We start from the raw sequence: 27593 nt of genomic DNA, 5'->3' as shown, positions 1-27593 counted from the left end.
AAATTAAATCAATAACAAAGATATGTGAAACATGCAAAATATTTGAAAGTAGCAAATTAGTTTGTTATTGAAAGAAGTCACGGGAGAAATTAGAAATGTTTTGAATTAAATTAACAGAAAAGGCTGCCAGAAGTTGAAGGCTATGGTTAATTCTGCACTTTGAGGGAAATTTATAGCATTAAGTATTCATATTAGGAAAAGTGGGTCTCAAAACAATAATCGAAGCTTCTTTGAAAAAAACAACAACACAGAAATATAGTGATTTAAAACCAAGATAAGCAAAAGGAAGGAGATAATAAAGACAAGAATAGAAGGCAATGAAGTTATAAACAGAAAATCTATAAGTTGATTATTTGAAAAATATCAGTGAAACTGACACGTCTCTAGCCATACCCAGGGAACAAAGAAAACACACGTTAAGAACGTTAATTAAGAAGGACAGAAGGGCCCAGCCAGCAAGGCTCAGTGTTTGAGCATCCACCTATGAACCAGGAGAGCATGATCTATTCCTGTCATGGCACAAGCCCGGGTTTCAGGATCGATCCCCAGTGTGGGGCATACAAGAGGCAGCTGATCCATGATTCTCTCTCATTGATGTTTCTATTTCTCACTCCCTCTCCCTTCCTCTTTCTGAAATCAATAAAAATATAAATGAAGATGACAGAGGGAACATTGCTACAAACTCCAAAGACACTGAAAAAGTAAGAAGTTGGTGGCCTGGACAGCTATGCTAGAGATGTGACTGCTTAGATAACAGCACTGCCAACACTCGCCCAAGAAGAAGCAGAGAGCCTGCAGAGTCTTGTATGGATTCTACTGATTAAACTTAAAGCAGAAGCTTTTCCATAAAGAAAAAAATAGATTTCAGTTGAGGATATCTGCTGGGTATGTATGCTGAAAACAACAAAACCCTAAGGAAAGAAAAACCCCCAAGTGATGGGAGAGACAAACTGTATGCCTGAAGGGAAGACCATGCGGTTAGAATGTCTCATTCTGCCCACGTGGGACAGTGGAGGTAGCTCAGTCCAGGTCGAAGTCACAGCAGGACTTTCTGTAGCGACAGACAAACCCTTCTCAAATGTGTATGGAGAGCCGAAACCGGTCTGGCTCAGTGGATAGAGCGTCGGCCTGCAGACTGAAAGGTCCCGGGTTCGATTCCGGTCAAGGGCATGTACCTTGGTTGCGGGCACATCCCCAGTGGGGAGTGTGCAAGAGGCAGCTGATCAATGATTCTCTCTCATTGATGTTTTTAACTCTCTATCCCTCTCTCTTCCTCTCCGTAAAATAAATCAACAAAAATATTTTTTTTTTTTAAATTTTGTATGGAGAGGTTGCAGTCTTACCAGCACTCCTACCCCTCCTCCCCAGAGAACAGAGGGCGGCGTGACCATAGAATGCCTTCAAGCGGAAGCGAGAAGTCTGCTTTTCCGGGACTTTTTCGTAGATGGGGTCTCACAAGAAGCAGACTTTAAATGTTGTACGTTAAGGAAGTTTCACCTTTTTGCTGGCTACATCTTTATTTTGGAGGGCAATAAGTAAGTAGTTGATCATTTTATGTCTGATCTTTCTGTAGTTGGCAATTACGCTCTGTGTCACTGGGCACCCCGGACTCAGAGCTCGCTAACCTGTTCTTTCTCCAGACGCCCTGCCCTGCCTGTTGGAGGCATTAGGATTCTCAGGCTGGTCTGGGAAGCATTCTAGAATTCTAAGGCTTGGCATCTAAGGTAATGCTGGCAACAGGAAACCTGCATAATGTATGCGGCGTAACTAATATTAGAAGCATGTTCAAGGAGCAGCCTGTGGGGTTAATAGAGTTTAATTTGCAAGACAAATGAAGGCTTATTTCCTCCCAGGCACTCTGCTCTCGAGTCTGGCGGGGCCACTTCTGAAGAACAGTGCGCTTAATAGACGGTGAGAGCCCTTGTTGGGAGCACCGAGCCCGGCACCCTCGCCCTCTCCGCGCGGAGGCCGCCTCGGCATCCGGCTCTGCTCATTAGGATGCCGGCTGGAATCGGCCTGTGATGGCTCCTCTCGGCGCGCGGGGAGGGCGTGATCCGTGTGTACCCCGTGCTAAACCGTCATTACAAAACCAGACAGAGACTGAGTGCCCCCCCACACACACACACACACACAAACACACATCCTGTGGGGGAGTTTTTAAGTAAATCGTGGTTTATCTGCACGTGGGATTATCCCGCATTTTTGTAAAAGTGAGGTGCCCAGGAACATTCATAACAAAGGAAGGTCCCTATTATAAATACCCCACCTGAATGTATCCAAAGAAAATGTAAACGATTAATCGTAAGAAACCGAAGGAATGTGTTGCCTCAGTAGTGGTGAGCCTGGCCCGGGGGTTGTGGGTAATGTGTCCCTGCCCAGGCGTGATCCCAGCGCCTTGAGCAGAGCTGGAGGCACGCCCGTCTCTGAGCTGGCTACCCTGCCCCGTCAGTGCTGGCGGCCCCTGCTGGTCGCCATGGCAGCCAGAGATACCCGGTGCTGCCCGTGGCGAGCGCTCCGCCCTGATGGAGACCCCGGCCAGGGACGCCTCCTGGCAGAAGAGCAGCTGGTGCAGCGCCAGCGTCCGGTCCGCCTGGGGCCAGGTGCGGCGAGCGGAGCACCGAGGGCGTCCTGGTGACTTCCGGACAGAGTGGGGGCTTTGGGGCTGAGTGGAAACCTGGTGGAAAGCCAGGTGGCCTGCCTGTCCTTGTCCCCTCCTTTCCCCGGGGCTGGGCTGATGTGAGACCAGCCAGGTGGAGGCCAGCAGCCAGGCAGGGTGTGTGCTGTCTGGAGCCCGGCCTGTTAGAGATCGGCCCGATAATGGAAAGTTTGCTTCCAGAAGAAGTGGAGTGAGCAGATTGGAGAAGTCAGATGTTTAAAACATGAAAAGAAATGTAACTCGGCGTGGCAGAGGTTTTGAGTTTCATGATGTTGACGGGCCAGTGTGTCTCTCGGGGCGGCCGCGGCCGCTGGGACGGGTTCAAAGGCGGAGAGGCCGTTTGAGCGTCGGGGCACGCAGGCGGCGGAGGGTGGCCGGCCGCGGGCGGGAGAGCTGAGCCACCGTCCCGGCCTCTTACCCAGGAGCAGAGGGCCCAGGCCAGCCTGTCCCCCCGGGGCCGCTCCCTGCGAGCGGGGCGGCTGCTCCTTCAGCGGAGAGGGCCCCAGCTCCCCGATTTCCCTCCCTTCACCCGGGACCTTGATGCTGCTTCGGCGTGGAGGCCCGAGAGGAAACACTCCCGTCCCCTCCATTTTCCTGGTGGAAATGCCCACTCCGTCTGGGGGCCACGGGTTTGGGAGGTCTCATATTTGGGTATTGCTTGGAGCTATTGCTCTCAGGGGCTGGTGCCTTGGCGAGTGCCCGCAGCCCCAGTCGCCACCATGGAGCCCACTGGCTCAGGGTCCCACCTCCTGCACGTCCAGCGGGCACCTCACCCGATCCGAGGGGAGCCTGGCTGCTGGGGGCTCCTTAGTGACATCACCGCCCATGTCATCCGGGCATGGAGGGGCGCCACCCCGGGGTCAGATTCCTGTGTGTGCCCAGCGCTCACCTGTGTGGTTTTCCACCTGCAATCGAGAAATCCGATAACCACATAGGATGACAGGCCGTGGTGCTGGGGGACCCCGGGGGGCATGTGTGGGGGTGTGAGGCACTGTGACCGCAGGTGTCACTCGGCGGTGCCTCGGGGGGTCAGCTGCGTTCCCACTGACGCGCCGTCCGCTTTCCAGCAGTGAAATCCGATGTTTGAAACAATGAGGGCGGTGACGGTGGGACTTGAGAAGTACAACCGCCTCCCCAGCCGGGCGACGCCGAGCATTTTGGGGGGCTTAATGGGAAATAATGGCCTATTTCGGCCAATCATCCTTGCAAATGCAAGCAGCCGCCCGGGCCCCGCTCCCCGCACGGGGCCTAATTGCGTCTGCTCGGCGTAAGTAGCTGCAACAGGGAGACAAGTGTCTGGAGGTGATTCCGCGCGGCTCTTACCAACAGATGACAATCATGCCTTATGGTTTTTGATTTGACAGAATGGTTCATTTCATCAGCTTCCTAGCAGCCCATTTGATTCAATTTCCCTCTGCAGTGTTTTACTGAAAATGACAAAAACGTTCTTTTCCATAAAGCCCGCGAGCCGGTGAAGGAACATAAATGCACGGGGCTGTTTACATACTAACTTAATTGTAATTTAAATGCCCTTTTCATTCCATAAATATAGCCACGGGCTTTTCATTTCCTTCCAGCCTTCAGCTCACGGAGCAGTTTATATGGAAACGGGAGGCAGTCGCTTCATAAAGTGAATTTCTGGGGGAAATAATATAGTATATATCAAAATCCAGATAGGTAATGGGAAATTGATTGTGACAATACAATATTAGAAACACATCTCCATAATATTTTATTTATTACACTTTCCACCTTTCGCTGTCAGGGGAGAATATTTCATCTTGCACCGCGAACTCCAGTCTGCAGAGACTCTGACCTCAATATTCCGCCACAAATGAATCTGGTGGGTAAGGTAGCACCGCTCTCCCCGTGTAAAATCATGCATAAAAAACAATTCATTTAAAGCATCTAAATGTTCCCAAATTACTGCAGGTAATTTTTATAGTTTAATTCCTCCGAGACACCCTTTTAAATGAACCCATAATTCAATTTTCAGACTTTGCATTTCAAATTTTTATGTTGAAAGTAATTTCCTTCCTTGCTTAAGTTGCGCTCGGAACCAGATTCATAAAATGTGTATGATGTATGTGTGAAATCAGTGACTGTTGGAAGCTTAATAACAAATATGCAAGAGAGAAATTAAATGATTTTTCTCTTCAGTAGTTCGGTTGAACGTTGATTTTCTAAGAGACAAGATTCTGACTTTGCCGCTAAGTTTCTCGCTTTTTTCTTTCTTCTACTTCTTCTTCTTTTTTTTTCCCCTCCTGGCAGCATTCCAGGGGATAAAATTTCCCTCCTGTCTTTGTTTTTTTGTGTGAAAGGTTTGGCATATCTTATTTTCACATAGTCCTTCGGACTAGGAAGGAAGTTAAATAACGGTCCATCGAGGTCTCGAGTCTGGGTGTCGCTTGGAGCTCCGAATGGGGTCCCTGGAGCCGGGCCTCCTGGCGACTCCTGACATCTCCGGTTCATTAAGAGAAGCGTGGCCAGCCCCGGGCCCCCCGCCAGGCCCGGCTAAAAGCCCGGGCCGGACGGAGGGGCTCAGCGCACCAGGGGGAGCTGGCACCACGGCTCACGCTCTCGAGCTTTCCGCCCGGATGGCTGTCCCCCGCCTGTGCCCGCGGCCGGGGGATTTCTCAAACCCTCTCTCCACGCCTGCCCGTCCGCAGAGCACGCCGAGCATCCGGCTTTATTAATGTCCAGACGCATAAATCACAGCGCCTGCTTTGTCATCCCGGCCATTTTAGCCACTAAAGGATTACTTCGAGCGACTGAACCCGCCTGTTATCTGTTTGAGTTTTTGCAGCCGGGTCATCTCGGGGGACTGGGAACTAGCTTTCCGCCCCCTTAACTGCGCCGAGCGGATGGCTGCGGCCCGGCCGCCCCGGTGATTGATGGACAGTCCCTGTCACTCTCTCTCCGCCTGGAAACTAGGCGATGCCAACTCAAAATGGGAACGGACAGGGCGTTGGAAGTTCTTAAAACCAGAGTCTGGGGGTTGGGGTGGGGGGGGCCGCTATTGTTTAAAGAGCAAGGCCTGGGGCGGAGGCAATGGCCTTGGCCAGGGGTGTGAGGGAGGAGCCATTCTGCACTCCGCCCACACCAAGCGCCAACTCGTCCCTTCCTCATAGAAACTGTCCCATGTAATGGGTCCCATCTCAGGCACAATGGGCACCCGGACTCGGAAGTCGATCTACTAAGGTTGACCGAGCCAGGCGCCCTCCTGCGGCCCCAGGGCCCAGGGCCCAGAATCTAGAGCGGGAGATGTAAGTAAAGGCGCGAGATGGGGCTGAGGTTGCGGGGGGGCGGTAAGGAGGGGGTACTTGTGTGCAGGAAGCACGGGCGCCCAGGCATAGACTTGCCAGTGCAACGTCACAGTCCTCGCCCGGCAGCCATGCTCCATGGCACGCCGCCCTCCTTTCTAAGCAGGACGGGTGGTTTTACAGGGAGTTTTTGCTGGTGCTTTGCAGTAATTACACTGTTTAAACGACTTCACCTTCCCCACATTCTGCCTGTATTCTTTCTGTGTGTGTGTGTGTCCTTCACATGAACCTTTTCCTCTTTGGCACCCACCGAGCCCCGTTCCTATGGAGACTGGCATCGGGGGCCTTAGAGGGTCCCAGTTGAGGATTCTTTTTTCACATTAATAATTAGTAATTCGTGCAAAACAGCAAAGGCACAGGCGTTGGCCCGTGGCCAGAGCTGGCTCTCCTCCTCTGCCCGGGTGTCTGGGGCCCTCGGTCAGGAACCCCGGGGGGGTCTCTGCGTGAGGCACGCGGGCTCACCCCGGAGGGCCTGTCCCGCGTGGGGCTTGTGTGGGGTGTGAGCGTGGCCGTGCGCAGATGCCTAATCTTGAACCTTCATGCAAAACAGCTGCCATTGCAATGCTGGCGTCTCTTTGGAGGCAGTGCCCTCTCCTCACTCCTCTCAGCCGAGCTGCAGGGAGCAGGCGCATGGGCAAGGGTGTGGCCTGGGGTCACTTTGGGCCAGAGGTACCCTTCTCACTCCGCTCCCAGCAGGGGCCCTGACCCCGTGGGATGAAGGCTCCACCTCCTGTGTCCCGGGAGGGCCTGGTGGACCCTGGGACAGCCGCCTGGAGGGAATGGACAGGGCCCCACCCCCAGGAAGGAGGCGGGATGGGAGTCTGCAGCAGAGAGAGCCCTCCTGTTGCACCCATGGCTCTGTTTACGGGGAGAGCGGGGCTTGCCAGTGAAGGGCACTGGATGTTAGCGATGGACCCCTGCCCACGTTCCCCGGGGCGACTGACCTCATCCCTCACCGCCCGCAGGGATCCCATCCTGGGGTACTTCCGGTGGTGGTCATCAGAGCTAGCCTTCTCAGGCAAACTGGGACCGACACCAGCTTTCTGATTTCAGTTTTGCGGGGTCACCTTGATGAGCGCAGGAGACATCTGTTACCCTTGGTTCCCCGGGAACAGGCAGATGATTAGGTCTCAGGACATCTGTGTGTGCTGGCCACCCAGCACACCTTCCCCCCACGTCCAGGCAGCCCCCGCCTCGCCTCCTGACTTCCTCTAACAGCGCGATTGGCCAGGGGGCCCGCAGTCCTGTCCTGTAGCCCCTGGGACAGGGGGCAGCGGGACTGAACGGAGATAGGATGGAATTCAGGAGGCCCAGGAACACACACACACACACACACACACACACACACACAAGTTCCTGCATGCACACACATGCACACGCGCACGCACACCCTCCCCCTGCAAAGCCTTTTTGGTCCTTTGCTGGCTGGCTTTCTGGGCACAGCCTGAGTGGCTTTGTTCTGGAAGTTACCAGCGCCCCCCGAGGCCGCAGCAGGAGGGTCTGTGCAGCCGCCTGGAAGTGCCCTCCCCCGGGAGCCGCCGTCCGGTGGCCGCCGGGCCCTGGCAGGCTGGGTGCCCGCAGAGGTGTCTGCCGCATTAATTAGTAACGTGCCGGCCCCGGGGACCCATACGGGAAAGAAAGAACTAGTGTGAGTGAGTTTTTTAAAGGTCATTTGACTCTAGGAAAAGCCACTTTTTTTTTTTTTAAACACACACACACCAAGAAAAAAAAGCATTTTATAGAATAGTTCAATGGCAGAGTAAAATGCAAAGTATTAAATGGTTTTTACCATCGTGAACAAATTGCCCCTTTCATGCCATTTACATTCTCCTCCGCTACATTTAGCCGGTATATTTGTCTACCTAATTCGCTGCAAACTGAAGGGTAGCAGGCCCGATGTGGAGACGCGGAGCTAGGCGGCGATAATTACAGCCAATGGGGAGGAAAGCTGTTGCGTGTGGGCTCCGTACAGGTCATTCACATCCAGGAGAGCCTGCCTCCTGGTCATTCACATCGAGGAGAGCCTGCCTCCTGGTCATTCACATCGAGGAGAGCCTGCCTCCCGGCCCGTCAGCACCGTGGCCCCAGGTGGCTTTCGTTTGGAACGGGGCTGGATTGGAGACCGAAGCCGCCACCCCCCGGAGAAGGCTGTGCTGAGCGGCACTGCCCAGCCCAGGCCTGCGTGCTCCTCAGGACACAAGAAGCAGGCGGACTTCCTATATTCTGAGCCACACTGACCCCAGAGTGGACTGGGTTTCCATTGGTAATAACATTTTAAAAATCCTTTCTGTGTCTTCTGGGGACCTTAAACCTCCAGTGGTGACCTTCAGCGGTGACCAGCGTCATTTTCCTAGTGCAGGCCTCAGTGAGACCTGCCCGAGAGGAAGGCATTCTGAGGACGCTGCCACTGGAGGGTAGAGTGTGAGGGGTTTAGGGGGACAAGGAGGACCGGGGGGCAGTGGGCAGGGATCCGTGCAGCCGCCTGGGGCTGCGCTCTTTCCCGCCGGCTGCCGCGGGCTCGGTCCAGCAGCTGTGGTGTCGTGGCTGGGGGTGAGGGCTCTCACTCAGGCGTCCCCGCTGCAGTCCCAGGGGCCCGGAGAGATGACTGAAGTCCCGGCAGAGTGGAGAGAAGTGTCCTTGATAGCCTGGTGCGTGGCCTGCCTGAGTGCGGTCCCCTGGGGCGCGGCCCTCCCTGGCAGGAGAGGAGCAGAGCGTTTCTGAGCCCCTGAAGGAGACAAGAGTGCAGGGAAGATGCTAGTGTGTGTGTGTGTGTGTGTGTGTGTGTGTGTGTTCATGCGCACACGTGTGTGTATGTGCGTGCCTCCATAGCAAGCTTCAGGGGAGAGGGAAGGCTTGGGAGCCCTCAGATGCAGCCTGGGGGCCGCCACAGCTGGGGAGAGGGGGCTCTGGCCCTCTGGCCCTGTGACGAAGCCCTGAGACCGGTGAGACTTCGCAGAGAGGGCGGGGAAGGCCTCGCAGGGCAGCCGGGCCACTTGCCGCCGTCCTCGGAGGAGGCCGTTCAGCATCAGAGCCCACGAGCTTCGGGACGAGCGGCAGAGTCCGGTCTGGAGAGGGAGAGGGACAGCCAGGGTGTGGGCACAGGCAGGAAGGGCAGGGGGACCCTGCAGACACCCCCTGCCCCAGCGCCACCCTGACCACGGAGGCAGCGGCGGGCGGTCTGAGCTGGCCAGGCTGGCCCAGAGCAGGACTGCGCGGCCGGGAGGTGACTGGTGCTTATTCCGATGTGGCTGGTCCGGGCGGGCGAGGGGACTGGCTTAAGCAAACACGGATGAGCTTGTAGGACACGGTGTAATCCCTGGAAAAGGAGGCGAGTGTGAATGTAAATCACCTCCCACGGCGGGCGGGGAGGGCTGCCCCTCCGCCCGGCTGCAGGCTGTCGCTCGGGAGCGAGCGGGAATGCACTTAGGATGGAGCTGGCTTTCTGTTGGCGCTCACGCTCACTCTCTCAATCTCAAAAAAACACATTGTAGACACGGAGCACGTGCAGCTTCCAAGGAAGAGGGGCATGTCCACACAGAGGCGCTGTGTGGAGAGAGAGTGAGGGGCCCTGGCCGCAGGCCCGGCAGGCAGGCAGGCAGGCTGGGCACGGGCGCCGAGTGCTCGCCTGCCACTGAGGCCTCATCACGGGGTCAGTCCTCCGAGACCGGCCTGTCCTGGTCACATCACAGATGCAGCCCTTGGTCTCGGGGGACCCGGATGAAAAGTCAAGGAGAGATCAAGGCAGACGCCTGCTGGTCTCCTTCGGACTCCATTCGCTCCGCCACCTTACATGGGATGTCACGGATTGCACAGGGAGCCGGCGCTCCTGTGATGTGGACGTAACGTGTGCTCAGACGGGTGGGCTCCCCACAAGCCCTGACCATCATCGCTCTCTGGGGGGTCTCGCCACCTCCGGTGACCTCCCTGTTTGCACTGTTTGGTGGTAGCTTTTAGGACTGTTTGTGCGTGTCTCCTTCCTCCCGTGGATGCCGGCTCAGGAGCCGAATGCAGGCTGGGCTCCTGGCTCTCTGCAGTCCGGTGGCACCACGGGAGACCAGGGGAGGGGGCCACATGGGAGGCATGGCCTTGTGATGGACAGCAGTGAGCAGCTGTACTGCGTCCTCACAGCACCCCAACGCTGGGTGACCGTGACCCTGGCACAGGCTGGCACGGCCGGGTTGGCTCGCCAGCGTTCTGAGAGGCGGGCGTGACTCTGACTCGGGAGGATCTTCACCCCGTGTGGGAAGCTCTTCCCGGGAAGTCTGTGCTGTGCCCATCAGAGAGGTCGCTCGGTCCCAGAGAGCGGCACCTGCTCTGGGGGTGCAGGCCCCGCCCGCCTTTAAGACATGACCTCGCCCCGTCCACCGGAGTTTCTCGGGGGCTTGCCGAGTCCTGGAAGAAATTATCGTTCCAGAACGTCAGCGCGGCGCGGAGAGATGAAATTAACTCCACATTTCCCTGTCATCGGGACTCGCCGGACGGGCGTGCCGAGGCCCGGCCTGTGCACAGACGGCCCGAGGCCTGTGCACCTCCCCGCGCACACCGTCCCCTCGCTGGACCCCACAGGCCAGCAGCTGCAGCATCTGAGAGCCCGTGTGCCGGTGCGGCTCGCAGCCCGGTCACCTGGATCCATCGCCGCCCGGCACCACGTGCTGTTCACGCACGCGCCTGGGCCAGGCGGTGTGACAGCGGCCGCCCTCCCTTCCTGAGGTCAGGCGCTCACTGCCGAGGACAGGGTGCACCTGTCAGGGCCTGATTGTCTCCCAACACTGACCTGCAGCAGCTCCCGCCCTGTGTCAGCGGCGTTAGGGTCTTTTTTTTTTTTTTTTAATCCCAAGGATATTTATTCATTGATTTTTAGAGAGGATGGGAGGTAGAGAGACAGAGAAACATCGACGTGAGAGAGACACGTTGATTGCTTGCCTCCTGCATGCACCCTGAGTATGCCCCGGGCCGGGGAGGAGCCTGCCACCAAGGTATGTGCCCTTGACCATAATCAAACCCAGAATCCTTCAGTCCCCAGGCTGACGCTCTATCCACTGAGCCAAACCGGCTAGAGCAAGGTCTTGATTGAGGTCTCCCGAGAGCACGAAGGGTGACACTTGTTCACGAGAAGGCGACTGAGAGTCATATGAGCCCCTCGGCCACCAGCATTGCTGATGCACTGATGAAGGGGTGTGGGATTTCAAAGAGCATGTTTAGCCCTAAAATATTCCTTGAGTAGCTGCCAGGAAAGCTGTTTTCAAACAATATGAAACTGCAGAGAAAGTGTTCTCATGTTAACAGACGGAGAATCTAATCCATGACCCAGGTATGGGCCCTGACCGGGAATCGAACCAGCAACCTTTTGGTATATGGGACTACTGTCCACCAACTGAGCAACCCAGCCAGGACAAGATGGCATTATTTTTTATTTATTTTTATTTTTTTAAATATATACTTTATTGATTTTTTACAGAGAGGAAGGGAGGGGGATAGAGGGTTAGAAACATGGATCAGCTGCCTCCTGCACGCCTCCTGCTGGGGATTTTCCCGCAACCAAGGTACATGCCCTTGACCAGAATCGAACCTGGGATCCTTCAGTTTATAGGCCAATGCTCTATCCACTGAGCCAAACCAGTTAGGGCAACATGATGTTTTTTAAATGGCTTTTTATTTTCCCAAGAAGTGACATTTCCTTGGTAACTGTTGAGGCCTTGCATGTTGTTGTGTTTTGTTTTGTTTTTAATATTTATTAGCCAATTGTATTTTTTCTCCTTCGGCGTGGCCAAGCCTGCTCTCCCCCTAACCCCGCTGTGTGTCTGTTTATTCTGAGCTTTAGTAACTTTTCCTAAGGTATGGCCATTAGTCATTTGTCTGCGTTATAAATATTTTATCCTGGTCTCGGAAGGTGCTGTTGGTGGGCGGGCGCTTTAAATTTTTATGGGGTCCACTCCAGTCCTTTTACTGGGGCCTCTGCGTCCCCGGTCTTGCCCGCACCATCGCTGCTGCAGGACCGCGGCCGCCCGCAGCCTTCCCCACGGCGCCTTCGTGGCTTTGCTGTCACGTTTCCACTCTGTCCGTGGCTCTGTCTGATGGTTTTCCCACACCTTCCCCGCACTGTCTGCCATCTCCCCCACTGAGCCAGCCACGTGCTTCTTACGGGGCCCTCACTGCATTGTCTGCACGTGGCTCCCCCAGCGCCACGGCTCGTGTTCGTCCCCAGCTCTTCTCTCGATACACGGAGCGCAGCAGATGGCGTAATATGGAGCAGAATACGGTACACCTTTTTTTTTTTAAGTATAATTGAAAAAAATGTGCTTCCGGTGGGGACAGGGAGGAAGAAGAGTGTGCATATCGTCTGGCACATGATGAAGATGTCCCACGGCATTACCTTCTGGATCGGAGGCTGGCCGCGTTGTCTGCCGGGGGCTGGAGAACACGCGCCTTGGGCTCTGGAAAGCGCGTGGGGTCTGTGTCACGCCGGCTGTGGTGAGCGCGGTCAGCAGGCTGCGGTTGACCCTGATTGTTGCTCTCTCGTGTAGAGCGACAGTGTGCCTGCAGCCAATTGTGTTGGATGCCACTGTAGAGTGAACGGTGTAGGCAGTGTGTAGTGAGTGTCTGTTCCTTCACTGGGAAGTCCTCCTCACCTGAGGGAATTCGAGTTCCCTTGTACATGTCATTTTCTGTAGGACTGTCTTTTCCCCAGACCTCCCTATCTTAGTTATGATAGCTCCATTAGAGGTGCCGTGCACGAATTCATGCACTGGTGGGGCCTCTTGGCCTGGACAGAGCCCTCTCACAATCTGGTAGTGCTGCTGTAGAGGCAGGAGAGGCTCTGGCCACCACAGCTGAGCTCGCCAGCCATGAGCCCAGCACCTGACGCCCATTGGTCATCTGAGTGATGCTTCCACTGTGGGAGCGCACTGACCACCAGGGGCAGCTACTGCATCGAGCGTCTGCCCCCTGGTGGTCACTGCTCGTCATAGCAACCAGTCGACCAGTCGTTTGGTAGTTCAGTTGCTTAGGCTTTTGTATATAGAGATAAGACATCTTGGTATCTGGTAGAGTAAGTGCTTCTTGGTGATTCTTAACCAAGACATTTCTATCTGCATCTCCATTTTGCAATCAGTTTTGTTTCATTCCAAAGTATTTTTTTTAAACTACCTTTTTGTCTTTATTTTATTTTAGAGAGAGGATGGGGATAGGACAGGGGCGAGAGAAACATTGATTTTTGTTGTTGTTGTTCTACTCACTGATGCTTCATTGGTTGATTCTTGCATGTGACCTGACCAAGGATCGCCCCTGCAAACGTGGTGTGTCCGGATGGTACTCTAACCAGCTGAGCTACCCTGCCAGGGCCCCAGCTTTCCTCTTTGAGTTGAGATTGGATCGACTCTGGATTGGCTGGAGGAAAACTGACATCTTTATCATTCCTAGTTATCGAATCTGTGAGCACGTTTCTCCACTCACCGAGGCTGTCCTAATTTTTCTCACCGTGATTGATGGTTCTCAGGACAGAGGTCTTGCATGCGTTTCATTGGCTCTATTGCTAGATTCCTTGAAATGCATGTGACCCATTGTAAATGGCATATTTTCCATCAGCAGTGCTTCCTGAAATGTTCCTTGGAATGTACTGCTGAAAGTGCCTTGGATTATAGTTTCCTGGGTTCCCGTGTAATGTGAATCAAAGGTGATGAGAGCAGGCAGCGTTTCATCGGCGGATTTTAGGAAGAAAGCTTTCCCTCTCTTTTCTTCCCCGTCAGCGTGGTCCCCACTCCAGCCCACAGACAAACCAGCTCCATCAGAGTGGCTGGCCACATGCAGCTCCTCATTAGTCCCTTTCTTGAGATGTAAATACAGAGCGGTGTCCTGGAGGCAATCTCTGGGCCAGGGCGGGGAAGGGGGAAGGAGGAAAGGGGGAGCTGGGAAACGGGGGATGGGGGAGAGACACTGAGAGTATTTCCCAGCTCAGAGGATGGCCTTGACAAGGTAGAGCAAGCCTCACCTGGCTTTCCTGCCTAAGCCGTGCTCACGGGGAGACGTCCTGTGACGTGTCCCTTTAGCACGCGACCCGTGGCGGTGGGTGTGGACGAGGCTGGAATCGCAGGAAGTGGTTTGCACGGGTTTCGACCACTCCGGGCTGCGCGCTGTGCATCGACTGCAGCTGGAATGTGAGTCTCTTTAATAGAAAAAAGCCATTTGATAGTTCTAATCACTTTTAAATTGATAAATGGATCCTTTTAAATAAAAGAAACCATTAAGAATGACTGTTGAGCAGCACATGAGGAAATGAGATGTTCTACCTCACTGGAAAATTCTTGGTAAACATGCAAACAGACTCACACATTAAGGGAAGACTGCGGAGGTAAAATGGCCTCCTCGGGCAGGGAGAGGGCGTTCTGTGCGGCACGCACTGGCCGGAAGCCGTCCTTTTGCTCTGGGGGAAACGGAAACACAGGATTAACTGGAGCCTCCGAGGCCTTATTCCAGGCAGTCAGTTCCCGTGTGGCCCACAGCACTCCTGGTCGCATAGCCAAGAACCGTGGTCGGCAAACTGCGGCTCATGAGCCACATGCTGCTCTTTGGGGTACATGGGGAAGCTTAGGGCTGCGGCAACCATCCAATATCCACTTAGTCCAGTGGTCAGCAAACTGCAGCTCGTGAGCCACATGCGGCTCTTTGGCCCCTTGAGTGTGGCTCTTCCACAAAATGCCACAGCCTGGGCGAGTCTATTTTGAAGACGTGGCGTTAGAAGTTTAAGTTTAAAAAATGTGGCTCTCCAAAGAAATTTCAATGGTTGTCCTGTTGATAGTTGGCTCTGTGGACTGATGAGTTTGTGGACCGCTGGCCTAGAACACGGAAACGTGTGTCCACATAAGACCGCACCCCAGCATTCACAGCCACTGATGTGTAACGGCCCCAAACGGGGAACAGCTCACATGTGTTTCCAAAGGCGGACACGGTGGGCGCCATGCCGCGGTGGACACTGGCCAGGACAAAGCCAGGCGGGCACTGCTCATGTGTCCCGTGCTCTTGAAACACAAGTCTCATTTCTTTGTGTTTTCATGACACGGGTCCCAGCCAGCCAGAGAGAAGATGTTCGAGGGAGCATTAGGCGTCTCGATGCAACAGCTTCTCACGAACGTGCGGACGGAAACTCCGAAGGCTTCTTCCTGACGTCGATCCCACCGGAAACGTCCCCCTTTCTCAGCCCGGTGTGTCCATGATGACCGTGCACTTTGACTCAAGGACGTGTGGCCGCGGAGCCCGGGGGCCTGGCCGGTGACAGTGCAGGCGGCGCGTGCTGCCATCGGACTTGCCCTGGTGACTCGGCCGCGAGCACGGCCTGAGCGGCTCCTGCCCGGCAGGCACTTTCCCCAGGAACCCCCCCACACACACACACACACACACACACACACCCCGGTAATAATCTGCCGCTGTAATTGCTGTGGAAAAGGGAAATCCTCGGGAGAATCTACATCTAATCATTTATTTATAAATCTGTGGATGGCACTCTGCAGAAGACGCATCGGGGGTCAACGCGGTGCTCAAAACAGTTGGGTGGTGTTTACATTCCGCAGTGTGTTTTTTTAATGGCACCTCCAGCCCCCGCCGCCACCAAAGAGCCGCGTTCGGCCGGCTGGGCGGCTCCGTGTGTCCCGGGGCCCGGGCACTTCATTACCGACGCCGCGGCCCAGCCCATCCCCTCTGCATTCGCTGAAATATGCATGTTTTTCCTTCTCATTAATTCAGTCTACATACAATTAATTTCTGCCTATTAATAAACCCCTTGGTGTTAGTGACAGCTCTCGGAGCCACTTCACCTCGCGGGGAAGGGGTGCGTCCTTGCCACTGCCCACCCCTCGGCTGCATCCTGATGGTTGTGTTTGTGGGGTGGAAGGGGGTGCCGGCCGGAACCCGCTCGGAGAGGGAATGGTAATCACCTGGCGCTGGGCTGGCTGCGGGGCAGGGACACAGTAATTGGCTCCTCTCGGACGTGGCGTAGACTGCGGGGCGGCCCAGCGCCCGGGGTCGCAGGCTGGGGGGTTGGTGGGGGCCTGTGTGGGAGGCGGACCAGCTTTTCCGGTCCCTGCAGCTCTCCTCTGCACCCCTCTAGACACCCTTCCAAGGACATCTGTGTGTCTGCAACCTCATTTCTTTCTTTCAAGCATCTGGTTAGGTCTATGCATGAAAGCCGGCGGAGGTGCGTGCGGTAGCAGCAGCCCCTGCGGGTCCCGATCCGGGGAAATAGCGGTCAGCAGGACAGAGGCTCCCGGTCAGGGTGTCCCGGGGAGGCCAGGAGGGCCCCCTCTCCGTGTCGCTCTGTCCTTGTCCTCCTCTGCCAGGGGCCAGGGCTGTGCCTCCGGAAGCTGGCTCCGTGCAGCACCTGCCCTGCTCAGTCTTGTTAGATGCACCCCCACCCAGCCCCGTGGAAGTGACGGTGTTCTTTGCTGGTGGGCTTGGGGTTGGCAGACCTCGGGGCTTTGCTCCTGGGAGTGCCTGGGACTGAAGAGGAGGTGCTGGGAGAGGCCAGCTCCCGGAGGCGGGGCGGGCGGGCGGGCGGGCACCTCCCCGGCCTGCGGTGACGTCACCCTCCAGGTTGAAAAGCGGGTCTGGGCTGGCAGCTACAGCCTCATTGAAGAGGACAAATGCTTTCTGCTGCTTGTAATCCGCCTCTTGCAAATACGAGTGCTCTGGAAAGGAGATTTATTTTAATAACGTCTCGGTGTTGTTCCATAGTCAGCGTTGTTTTATGGCCCACATCCTCGCCAGAAAGCACATTTTAAGAGTTCCAATTCAAAATTAAATATGACCTCAGTGTTTTAAAACACAGTTACATTAACTGTCCGTTTCATAGTCGCTTAAGACTTTCTTGGCCACGAACGTGCAGTCAGCGCGCTTGTCTGATGTGAAACGCAGGGTCTGCAGCTCCGCTCGCCGCTAACGCATTCCAGCTGGCCAGCGGGAGCCCGTCCGGGCCGCGCCCCGGAGGCCGGTCCCGGGAACCCGCGGAGCTGCCTCGCGCCCTGCACCCGCTTTCCTTTCCAAACGCCATCGTGTTTGATAATAGGGAGTATCTATTATTTATTTAAAACTGTACAAACCAATTTACAAGACAGGTAATTTAGTGGCGGGATGACTTATTAATGAGCCCCGTACACAAGTTAATGGGGTCAGTCCTCATGTATTACACGCCTTTCAAAGAAAAGAGGCAGTGTCTTCAGAAAATCGTTATTATTTTAACATTGAAATTAGGATCTATTCCCTTGCTAAGACGAGAAGTAATTTTTTTTTTTTTTTCTGGATCGCATCTTGGCGAAGCCGTCCCGAAGCCATGCAGAGAGCAGCGCGGTCAAGTGCGCCCGGTACCAAAAGTTCCTTCTCACGGTGTGGGCTCAAAGAAGGTAGAACCTTCCGGAATAAAGAAGGCACGGGAGACGGCGTGACTGTGGGAAGGGCGGGGGAGAGGTGGGCGTTCCTGGCTCAGGTGGGCCCAGGCCCCCCTGCCCGGAGCTTGGCATCTGGCATGTTCTGCCCAGAGCTTCACTGGGCACAGAGGGGCTTCCTTCTCACGGTCTCCAGTGCCCCAGGAGTCCAGGGTGCCCTCCATGTGCCACAGGTGGCAGTTGAGGGAGACCTCTCTCCTCCTCTGTGAAGCTCCCAGGCCCCCTCGGAAGGCAGGGGAACCTGACGGAGGAAGGAGGAGGGCCCGGGGCGAATCTGTGTGTAGCCTCTGGATGCCATCGGCGTGGCCCGGTCAGAGCTGGAGGGTCAGGCTCACGCATGTGCTGTTGGTTTGGGGGTTCTTCTGTTTCCTCTCAGGTACCAGGAGTCGAAATCGACAGCAGGAAGGAAGGCCAACAAGTCCTGGGTCTGCCCATCGGAAGGCCTTCCAGGCTTTGCCCGAGGGTCCTAGCCCCTTCCCCGACCTCAGAAACCCCGTGCCGCGGCCTCGGCTGCCAACCCTGGGGAGGCTGGGAAACGTGGCTTTCCCCGCTTAGAAAACCTTTGTGGGCGTCCTTTCCCCGGGGAACGGTTTTCAGCAGATCATTCATTGGGAAAATGGGATCTGAAATACAGGTGTTTCCACTGTGCAGCTGCGGGCCCTGTCACCCCAGTGCCTCTCGTCTGCTCATTCCCTCTGCAGGCACCAGGCGCCCTGCCGTGCCACACAGGACCCGGGGCTGGCTCTCAGGTTCGGGGCCAGCTCAGTGACATTGTGGGCCCTCCATTCAGTTACCAGAGCAGCCCTCATGGGAACCCATCCACCTGACTTCCTGCTGGAAGCAGCCAATTAATGATTCTCTCTCATCACTGATGTTTCCACCTCTCCCTCCCTCTCGCTTCAACTCTAAAATCAATTAAATATACATACACATATATATTTTAATTTATTTATTTATTTACTTACTTATTTATTTGTTTGTTTGTTTTAAATCAGTAGAAACATATCCTCGAGTGAGGATTAAAAAAGAAAGAAAGAAAAGACTAGGTCATGTGGCCGTATGTAATTCTTGTGAGAAGGGCTGACCACTTGTTTCCATTTAAAGAAAGATGAGCAAGAGTCGTCTGCTCCATGGAGATGGGCTGGGCAGTAAGGCCTTGGGACTCAGACTTCTGTGCAGATCCTGTGCCTCTAGTGCACATGTGTCAAACACAAGGCCCGCGGGCCAAATCCAGCCCGCCAGGCCTTGCAATGTGGCCCGCACCGCGCTGTCATCACTGCACTCCGCTGTCAGTTTATGACATTGTCAGTTTATGACAGTTCAGTAAACCATTCGGCCCGCGATTTAGGCTGGATTTTAGATTTTGGCCCCTTCTCTGATTGAGTTCGACACCCCTACTCTAGTGCATTGGTTAAGTTATTCCATAACCTCTGACCTCTGCCAGAACTTAGAGATAATAACACCTCCCTCAAGGGTTATTGGGAGGAATGAATATAGAGCACATTTTCAGTTATAAGGTTGGCACAGGCCGGGCGCCCAATAAATGGCAGCTATGAAATTTTACACCAGGTTTACGTCGAGTTGTTTCCATGCAGTTGATCCTCAGCATTACTCATTGGATCCCACCTTTCCAAAGTGCCGCGGAGGGGTGACAGCGAGACTTTCTCTCCACGGGGCCTTCGTGGTCCGTTGCCTTGACGGCGGCTGATGTTGGCTGTGTTGCAGAGAGTCAGGATGGTAAATTGGGAGGTAGGAAACCAGCCATCTTTGATCACTGCATGCCCTGAGATTTTCCCATTCTGGTGCCCCTTATTTTTTCTCTTACTACTTGTTCATTGTAGAAAGCAAAGTCCCTCTCTCTGGTGTTCCAGTCCTTCTCGGTCCCTAAAATCAGGCCCTTGTTTAAAACCCATGTCCTCTTCTCCTTGGGTGTCCTTGCAAAATTTGAATGGCACGGGGAAATTGGTCGCGTGTAATGACCTTCTGCACGATCGTCCTGCCTTTGGGCACAGACATTGATTTTCCTGATCTTGGCATGGGAAGGAAAGGGTCTGTCCCTCTCTGTCCCCCCACCCCCACCCCACGCCTGCAGTAGCACACACCCTCAGCGCACGGAGCAAGGCCGCACAGGGGCTCCGAGGGCATGAGAAGGGGCAGCTGCAGACTGTGGAGGAGGGTGCTCAGAGCAAGTGGCTGCCGCTTGGGACCATGTGCATCATAGAGTCAGCCTGAGACACAGTCGTGGTTGACCAGATGCTCCATTTGAAATCCCCACCCGCTATGAAATATCTGTGATTCTCATTTTGAAAGAATGTGTCCTTTCTTTTCTGGGGGTGGGAAGGAGATTTATGGAATCATACCAAGTTACCTCGCCCCAGAGATCCTGGGATGGGGGGTGGGGGGCTCCCCTGGGGGAATACACATAATTTGATGAGAGTGATGGGATGATTCCTTAAAAGTTTTATTTCTACAGCTATTTCTCAAGAGGTGAGCTAATTATTGACAGAATTGTAATAAATAGACTTAAGCAGCAATTTGATTAGGACTTCTTATTCCTGTTATATGTTTGCTCCTTCTTTTAACTACTCATTCCTAATAATGTCCAAGCATGTTATTTATAAGAAGCTAAATCGCGCCAGGAAAAGAGGAATGTGCCTCTCACGCATGTGAGGAGACGCTGAAGCGCTGCTTTGTTCGCGGCTTCGGTGGAGAAGAGCAGCGGCAGCGTGGACATGAGGCTGTTTGAACTCTCTATTTGCCGCATTTACAATATTAATAACTGCATTTCTACAAGTTGTCATATCGAGTAAAAGATCTTCATTCCGGGCTGTCTTTGGGGGCCGAGCTGAGGCTGGATGCATGCATTTAATAAATTGTAGTCTCAAGTAGTCATTTTTGTAAATAATTAGTTTCAGTGAAAGAATAAGTTAGCATATTGTATGCATCTAATGTTGCAAATGTACATACAGCAAACTTTGCTATTAATCAACAGTCAGGCACCGCAAGTGGGGTCTCATACATAATGAATTGTGCTTAAGCCTCATGGGTTTCTTGATAGAAAAATAAAAGAAAACACAAGTGTGGTAAGCTTTTGAATAAAATTTAACTAGATTGCCCTGCATCCTGTAATTGTTTTGCAGTCATTAGGGACTTGATAATTCATCTATAGTTTTGGGGTGTTTTTATCTTCATCTGTCAAACAGTGGAGATTTTTAATGATATGCTAAAGTGTTGCTAAAATACAGTTTTTCTTTTCATAATTTGAACACTTATGGGAGAAAGTAAATAGGCTTTTTTTTTTTTTTTAAGGCATTCTGGTCTGCCAAGTATATTGTTTAAACTGTCTTCTAAAAATGCTTTATTATTGCTGGAGTATTTTTAAGAATCAATTGTTTTTAAAAAGAAAAGAGATATATAGTTCTTATCACAGGTACCTTCTATGGGGAGGAATTGGAAATTTACATTAAAATGGGCCCTGTGTTTTCGATGGGTGTTTTAAAATACTGCCTTAAATTCCTCCGTGGGCTTGTTGAGGTTCTGACGTTAGTTTGCGGCCCAAAGAGGAAGGTCTTGGGGTGTACATCAAAAACCGACTCCCAATGTGAGCAGCGAACCTACTACCGCCCAGAAAGGGGTAGTGGGTAGGGGTAGGGGTAGTGGCTCAAGTTTAAACCGTCTCCTGTCGTGGACGTTGGCGCCTGGACCATCGATGTCCGTGGTGCCCCTGGTGGGGGCGCTGCCTGGCTCCCCGGGGAGACGTGGACTTGGACGTGGAGGTTAAGCGAGCGTGGGCCTCGGGGCCCCTCGGGGCCGGGATTTCAGGGCTGTGGGGTCGGGAGCCGAAGGGCCTCCTCTGTGATCCGAGCGGTCGTCAGCGACTCCCAGGGACCGTCACACCACGGCCGCTCAGGGACAAGCCGGGCGAGGCTGGAGGAGAGGGCAGGGCGGAGAATAAATTTCATTTTACTATAGAAATGGAAATTTGTGTCATGGCTCTAAAAATCCGGTTTTATGTGTGTGTTTAATGTCATTCGTTTTAAATGTAGTACCATAAATCCTGGCTCCGGAATCAAAGCTGCTTAATTACATTTCACCCATGAATAGTAATCTAATGCCGATGGAGAAAGAGTTAAAAAGGAGAGCCGCGGAGTGAAGCCGGGGTTGAGGTCTTTAGCACAAGCATAAAAAATCAATTTCAGATGAATTTCACTATAAAAATTCTCCCCATGTCCTTTTAAGGGTGGGAAACGCCAGGAAACCCAGCTCGCATGTCAGTTCCCTGAGCGGGCGCGGCCACCGGGGTGGGCATTGCTGTGGGGTGCCCGAGCGTACCCCCCAACGTGCCCTGTGTCACGGGGGTGTCTGAGTCCAGAGACGTGAGTCTGGACGCAGAGGAGGAGGCCGGTGGGCACGGAACCCCACCTCTCGGAGGAAGACGCCCGTCTCCCGTAACTCCCGCCCCCTCGCCGAGGAACCCCGACCCTGTGCCCCCGAACGAGCACACGGCGGCGGAAACACGGAGCGTGCCGTTCGGCTGGTGGCGGGCAGGCGGGCGGGCGGGCAGGGAGCAGTGTCCCTGCTTCCACAGCGTTTCTGGAAAAGGCTTTGGGCAGTGCGCACTGGCAACCTGACAGATGACACAGAGGCAAACACACCCATCTGTCCGAGAGGGCCTGGCAGCCCAGCCCTCAAGCCGCTTCTGTGCTGTCGCCATGGCTCTGTCACAGCTCGCTCCTGGCTCGGCACGGGTGCTCAGAGCCCCAAACAGAAGTGTCGAGTCCTGGGACCCCCCTCCTTCCTAGGAGCCACCCCTTGTTTTCAAAGATGCCGTGTCTCTTAAAGTGGAAGGTGGACACATGGGTGAGAAAGCTCCCGGGTCTTGGCCTCTGCTGCCCTCTCCTGTGGCACCGCTGGTGGAGACGTGTGTGCTCCTGGCATGGCTAGCCTAGACCCCCTCCGGGGCGGCAGTGATTCCTGCTTGCTCCTCAGCGGGGTGGAGCAGGGCTGGAGCATGATTAACCTCCTGCTATCACTTTTGCAGCCCCCCCGAGGCCCCCGCCCGTCTTGAGCCGCCCGGCCGGCCCGCGGAGATGGTGAAGCCCCTGACGGAGTGCACGGCCTGGCTGCACGCCTACTTCCAGGAGCCCGCAGCCCTCCGGGAGCTGCCCGTGCCTGCGCTGCACCACCCCGTCTTTCTGCAAGGTCAGTGCCCGCCGCCACAGCGCTGCCATCGGGGGGCGGCCACCTTAACTGTCACTCTGTCACAGCACGTGTCACGGACCCGACCAGCTCCATGCCCGTCCGTCCTCCGCCCGGGCGGCACGCGGCCCCGCTGGTGGGACAGAGCGCGCGGGCCCCACGGCTCCCGGCGGCTCTGTTGGTCTTGGCACGTGGTCCCGTCGTTCTTGGCACGGGCAGCGAACATGATGCATGCCGGCCGACTCGGGGCTCTCGTGGGCGGAAAGGCTTAAGCAGGAATCCATCTGAGCGGCAGTCAACTTCTCAATGAGCTCATTGTGAACTTGAACTGTCTTCCGGCCAACAGCACAGGAAACGGGGCTCGTAGGTGGACACGCAACCACTGCCGTGGACCCAGTGGCTGACACTCACCTCAGCCTGGGTAGCGGCGGAGTCTGGCTGGGTGAGTTCTCACCTTCACGTCTCGAACTTGCCGTGGTCAGACGTCACACTTTTAAGGCGCCGAGAAGGCGTCCCCTCGGCGGAGTGCCCCGGAGGCACAGCAGCCCGCGGTAATCCCACCGCGCTTTCCCGCTGCCTCTGTGAGCTCCTGTTTGGAGTCTTCCTGCGGCAGCTAAGGCCTTCTAGACACAGACGCACACAGGTGCATTTTGCATGGAGACTTTTATAGTCGTGTGGATATAATGAGCATTTACACAGATGTAATGAGCATTTACACAGAGGCATGCACCCGTGTGCTTAGGGAATCACCCTGAGGTCTCAGGTAGGATACATTTAGAGCAGTCTTGAACCTGAAAATGGAATGTACCACGTAAGTGTAATGGCGTTCTAGTTGCTACTGTGATTTTCAGCGAAAGCGAACTTGAAAACGGAGCCGTGTTTACAGGGAGGCGGGTAGCGAAAGCCCGGCAGGCTGAGCTGGTGTGCAAGGTGACGGACGGTCCCCAGAGAAGACCTTGAACGTCCTTGCCCACAATGAGCGGGGCTGGGAGGTTCAGAGGACAGGTGCCTGGCAGCCCAGGTCGTCTAGACCCGTGGTTGCCAAACTGCGGCTCATGAGCCACATGTGGCTCTTTGGCCCCTTGAGGGTGGCTCTTCCACAAAATACCACGGCCTGGGCGTGTCTATGTTGAAGAAGTGGCGTTAGAAGAAGTTTAAGTATAAAAAATGTGGCTCTCCAAAGCAGTGTCCATCGTTGTGCTGTTGATATTCGGCAAGGCGGATTAATGACTTTGCCGACTAAGGCCCTAGACCAGTGGTTCTCAACGTTTCTATTGGCGAGACGCACAGGTTGAGAACCGCTAGCGGGGCCGCCGAACACCATCAGAAAGCACAGGTACTTACATTACGATTCATTAACAGCAGCAGAATTAGTTATGAAGTAGCAAGGAAAATAATGTTATGGCCGGGGGTCACCGCAGCATGAGGAGCTGGATTAAAGGGCCGCGGCATTAGGAAGCGAGAACCGCTGATCAGATGTGGCCTTAGTGGCCGGAGGCAGAAGCAGGAGCAGCGGGGGTCACGGATCACGCCTGGCCCAGCGTGGGGTCTCACCGTGACGTCCAGGAGCGCAGCCCGCAGCCCAGCAGGCCGGCTTCCCGTTCGGAACGTGCGCAGAAGCTTCTTTTTGTTCGGAGCCCCCTGCCCACGAGACCCTCCGGCTCCCAGCCTGCCGGGCCAGGAAGACGGGCAGTCAGGCTGCTACCCCAGCCTTCCTGCTCCCCTGCCAGCCCGGGTGGGCCCCCCCGAGAGGGCCCGGCCCTGTGCCGGGGACACCCCTCCCGGCGGCCCCGCGGGATGCTAGGCCCTCCAGCGGCCCTCCCAGTGCCATCTTGCACACGATGGTTTTCAACAGATGAGGTCTGAGTTTTCTTTTCAAAGTGACGGCAATGTTCCCTTTTAAATGAAATACTTAACACTTTAATAATTCCTTCGTCACAGCTATTAGCCCGTAGCTATGAAATCGGTGGCATGACAGTAGTAAAACCTGCATTTTTTAAACCTGCTGGCGACAGCCTCCAGCACGGAGCCTCGGAAGGATTCTCGGGTTCCTGGGGCTCCGAGAACCCCTTTCCCAAAGGCCTCTCCCCAAATTCCCGCCAGAGACCTCAGGAGAGGCCCGTCAGGGGGCTCAGCTACCCTCCCGGTGTCCTGGGGGGTCCAGGGGAGGCTGTAAGTCCTGGGAGCTGGGGACTGTGCAAGGAAGGGAGCCGCCTTACCTCCGTCCTCGCCAAGAGAGCCCTTCACCCAGAAGCCCAGCCCGGGCGCCCGGCAGGGCAGCCCCCCAGCCCCGGCACCCTCAGCCAGCGGCAGCCCCTCTGGCCTGGCTGTCCCTCACGTATGGAAATGCCACCAGCACAGTAATTGCACAGCCATGAAGGTTCCTGTTGAAAATAAAAGCCGGCCTGCTCACATTATGCGTTTACCACAGTCATCTGCCGCGCCTGCCTCCCGGGCTGGGTTATTCTACCTCCAGGGAGCAGGGGCCGTTTCTGCCCGGCAGGAAATGGAATTCGCATTGTCACTTCAACCATTTTTCACTGGAAGTGGGCTTTGGAAAATAGGTATTTTCTATCAGGTCTGTATTTTAAAGTAAAAACAGACTTTTTCACTTAAATATGCTTTTAAAATTTTTTATTCCCACCGTGGTCATTAGACGGACCTGCACTGCTTGCTTCCGAAGCAAATGTTTGATATTTTTGTTGTCATGGAGTGCCGTACACTCACCGCTCACGGGCACTGTTGTTCATGTGTTTGGCTATCATTCTGGCAATAGCAAATAGAATTCTCTCTGTGACCTAGGTTTATAGAGAAAATATTGTAGTGAAAATTTCATGGAATTACACTCCAAGTTACCTAGATGTGAAATGTGTGGATATTTCTATAAAATTCATGGCAATAAAGCTGTGGAACTCTTTGTAGGAGCCAAAAGCGTAAAAAGCGATTACTTAATGTAAATGCCATATCACACGATTCTTACCCTTATGTTCAAAGGGACTCAGAATGTGAGACTCACAAGCACACGCCCCGTCAAAGGTCACGTGTCACATGCCGGGAGGAGAGGTCGGACTCTCGCCTGGAGGAGGGGGAGGCTGAGGCTGTGGGTGCCTTTGGGGCACCGGGCGGTGTTCTCAGTGCCAACCACACTCTCCTAGACCAGCCCAGGGAAGCGTGAAGGAGGGGAAAAGGGAGTCTGTTTAACCCCTCCACACATCCCTCTGCCACTTACGTGTGGGTCTGCTTTTGTGCTGCCTCCCGAATGCCAGAGCAGGTCCTGAGCGTGTTTTGGGAAATGGTGTCTCTGCTGAGCGCTGCCCCTCGGCAAGCATGACTCCACCCAGCATCTCCGTTCCTACGACAACTCCTTTCTCTTTCCTTTCTCGAGCACGGCCGTTCCTTGGGGCACAGAATGCATCCTGTGTGCAGAGGAGGACCGCTCCCGGCCTGGGTGGGCGTGCCTTGTCTGCTTCCTTAGAAGACGCACATCCCTGCCCGGCTGGGCTGCGCCCGTGCCCGCGCCCGCACCCGCGGCCAGCACAGTTCTCAGCGGCGAGGGAGCTTGGCCGAGACACACTCCTCATAGGGGATTTGCATCCCTCTCTCCTTCTAGAATAAGATATGCAAGAACCAACATAAATGGAGCAGCCTGCCCCGCTCTCTTCCCGAGGACGGGCCTTTGATGTTCAAGAGGAGCCCCTATTAAAGCGGCCTCGCAGGCTGCAGGCCGGCCTGTTTGTGGCAGACGTAAAGCGGCACGCATCTAGCTGGGTGCGACGGCGCCATTAGTTTGTGAGTCGCATCCTTGAAAATAGCTGCGGAGGAGCCAAATCAGTTTAAAAGAAGATAACAAAATGGTTTAAGCTACTTAGGTTGAATGCCAATTATATTTTAATATTCAGCCGAGCATATTTTACTCAGAAAAAAAGGCCACATTGACGCATGCATAACTCACGGCGCGTCGGCCAGCTGTGCCGTTCTCCTCTCCGAGTCACTTTGTGCATCTGAGCAGCATGGTAATTTAGTGGAGAACTACCTGAGTGATGGCATTTTCAATGAGCAGGTAATCTACAGAGAATTTTTATATGGTTATGAGTTCTGTGCTTCAGCCCGGCAACACAAAAATACATCAAGACCAATTACGGTATCAACTTTCAGTGTGGTACCCTCGCCACGCAAGTGCATGTATTTCTGCCCCAGGCATTTCAAATTGCATCTAATTTGAAATCTTTGGGGTTTTAATTAAATTTCAGAATATATGGAATTCTTCATTAGTACCTGCTCTGAATAGCAGATGATCCCTCTCTCCGTCTCTCGTTAAAGAAGTAGGCTGTGGTTAGTCGCTTGTTCAGAGGCTGTTCGTTTGTGGGGTCTGGGTATTGGAACAGAAATAGTGAAATGCAAAATAATATCAAAAAGATTATTAGTCCGGGGAGAGTCTCTTGATTTGTATTTTAATGGAATTTTACATTTCTCTTAATGATTTGCAAATTGTCCTCTGATTATAAGATGCATTAAGCTTTTCATTTTAATGGCAAAGACACAGCCATTAGCAGAATCTTTTTTCCCCCCTCTGTCTTCTTTTCAGAGTGCTTCCCTGCAGCAGATAAATATTGAAACCATTAACACCTTTTGATGTCCATCACAGCCTGCATCCTGGCGCCACACGCTGTCCGCCGTCCGCCGTGGTTTCGCCGTGTTGGCACCTGGCTGGGGGTCCCTGGCTCTCTTCTTCCCTGGCCGTGTTTTGTTTTCTAGAAGATAGGATTCATTTTTTTTTAATGTGTGTTGTGTGTGTGTGTGTGTGTGTGTGTGTGTGTGTGTGTTTTATTATTGATTTGAGAGAGAGAGAGGAAAGGAGAGGGAGAGAGAGAAACAGCTAATGGCTGCCTCCTGTACACATCCCAACCTGGGATCGAGCCGGCAACCTAGGCATGTGCCCTGACTGGTCATCGAACTGGCATGGGACCATGACCAGACAACTGAGCC

General features: G+C 54.2%; 1 protein-coding gene across 1 annotated transcript in view; it reads left to right on the top strand.

Moving 5' to 3' along the window:
- The window catches only part of MGMT (O-6-methylguanine-DNA methyltransferase), a 156455-nt gene that overhangs the window by 89321 nt on the left and 39541 nt on the right, over positions 1–27593 (top strand). The window contains exon 3 of the mRNA XM_084904634.1: positions 22450–22610. Within this exon, the coding sequence (XP_084760760.1) occupies positions 22499–22610 (112 nt within the window). The 5' untranslated portion in view covers positions 22450–22498. The remainder of the gene's footprint in view (positions 1–22449; positions 22611–27593) is intronic.

The sequence above is a fragment of the Pipistrellus hanaki genome (genome assembly GCF_964339955.1).
Source record: "Pipistrellus hanaki genome assembly, chromosome: 14".
Classification (NCBI taxonomy): domain Eukaryota; kingdom Metazoa; phylum Chordata; class Mammalia; order Chiroptera; family Vespertilionidae; genus Pipistrellus; species Pipistrellus hanaki.
This window is presented reverse-complemented; position numbering and strand designations above follow the sequence as displayed.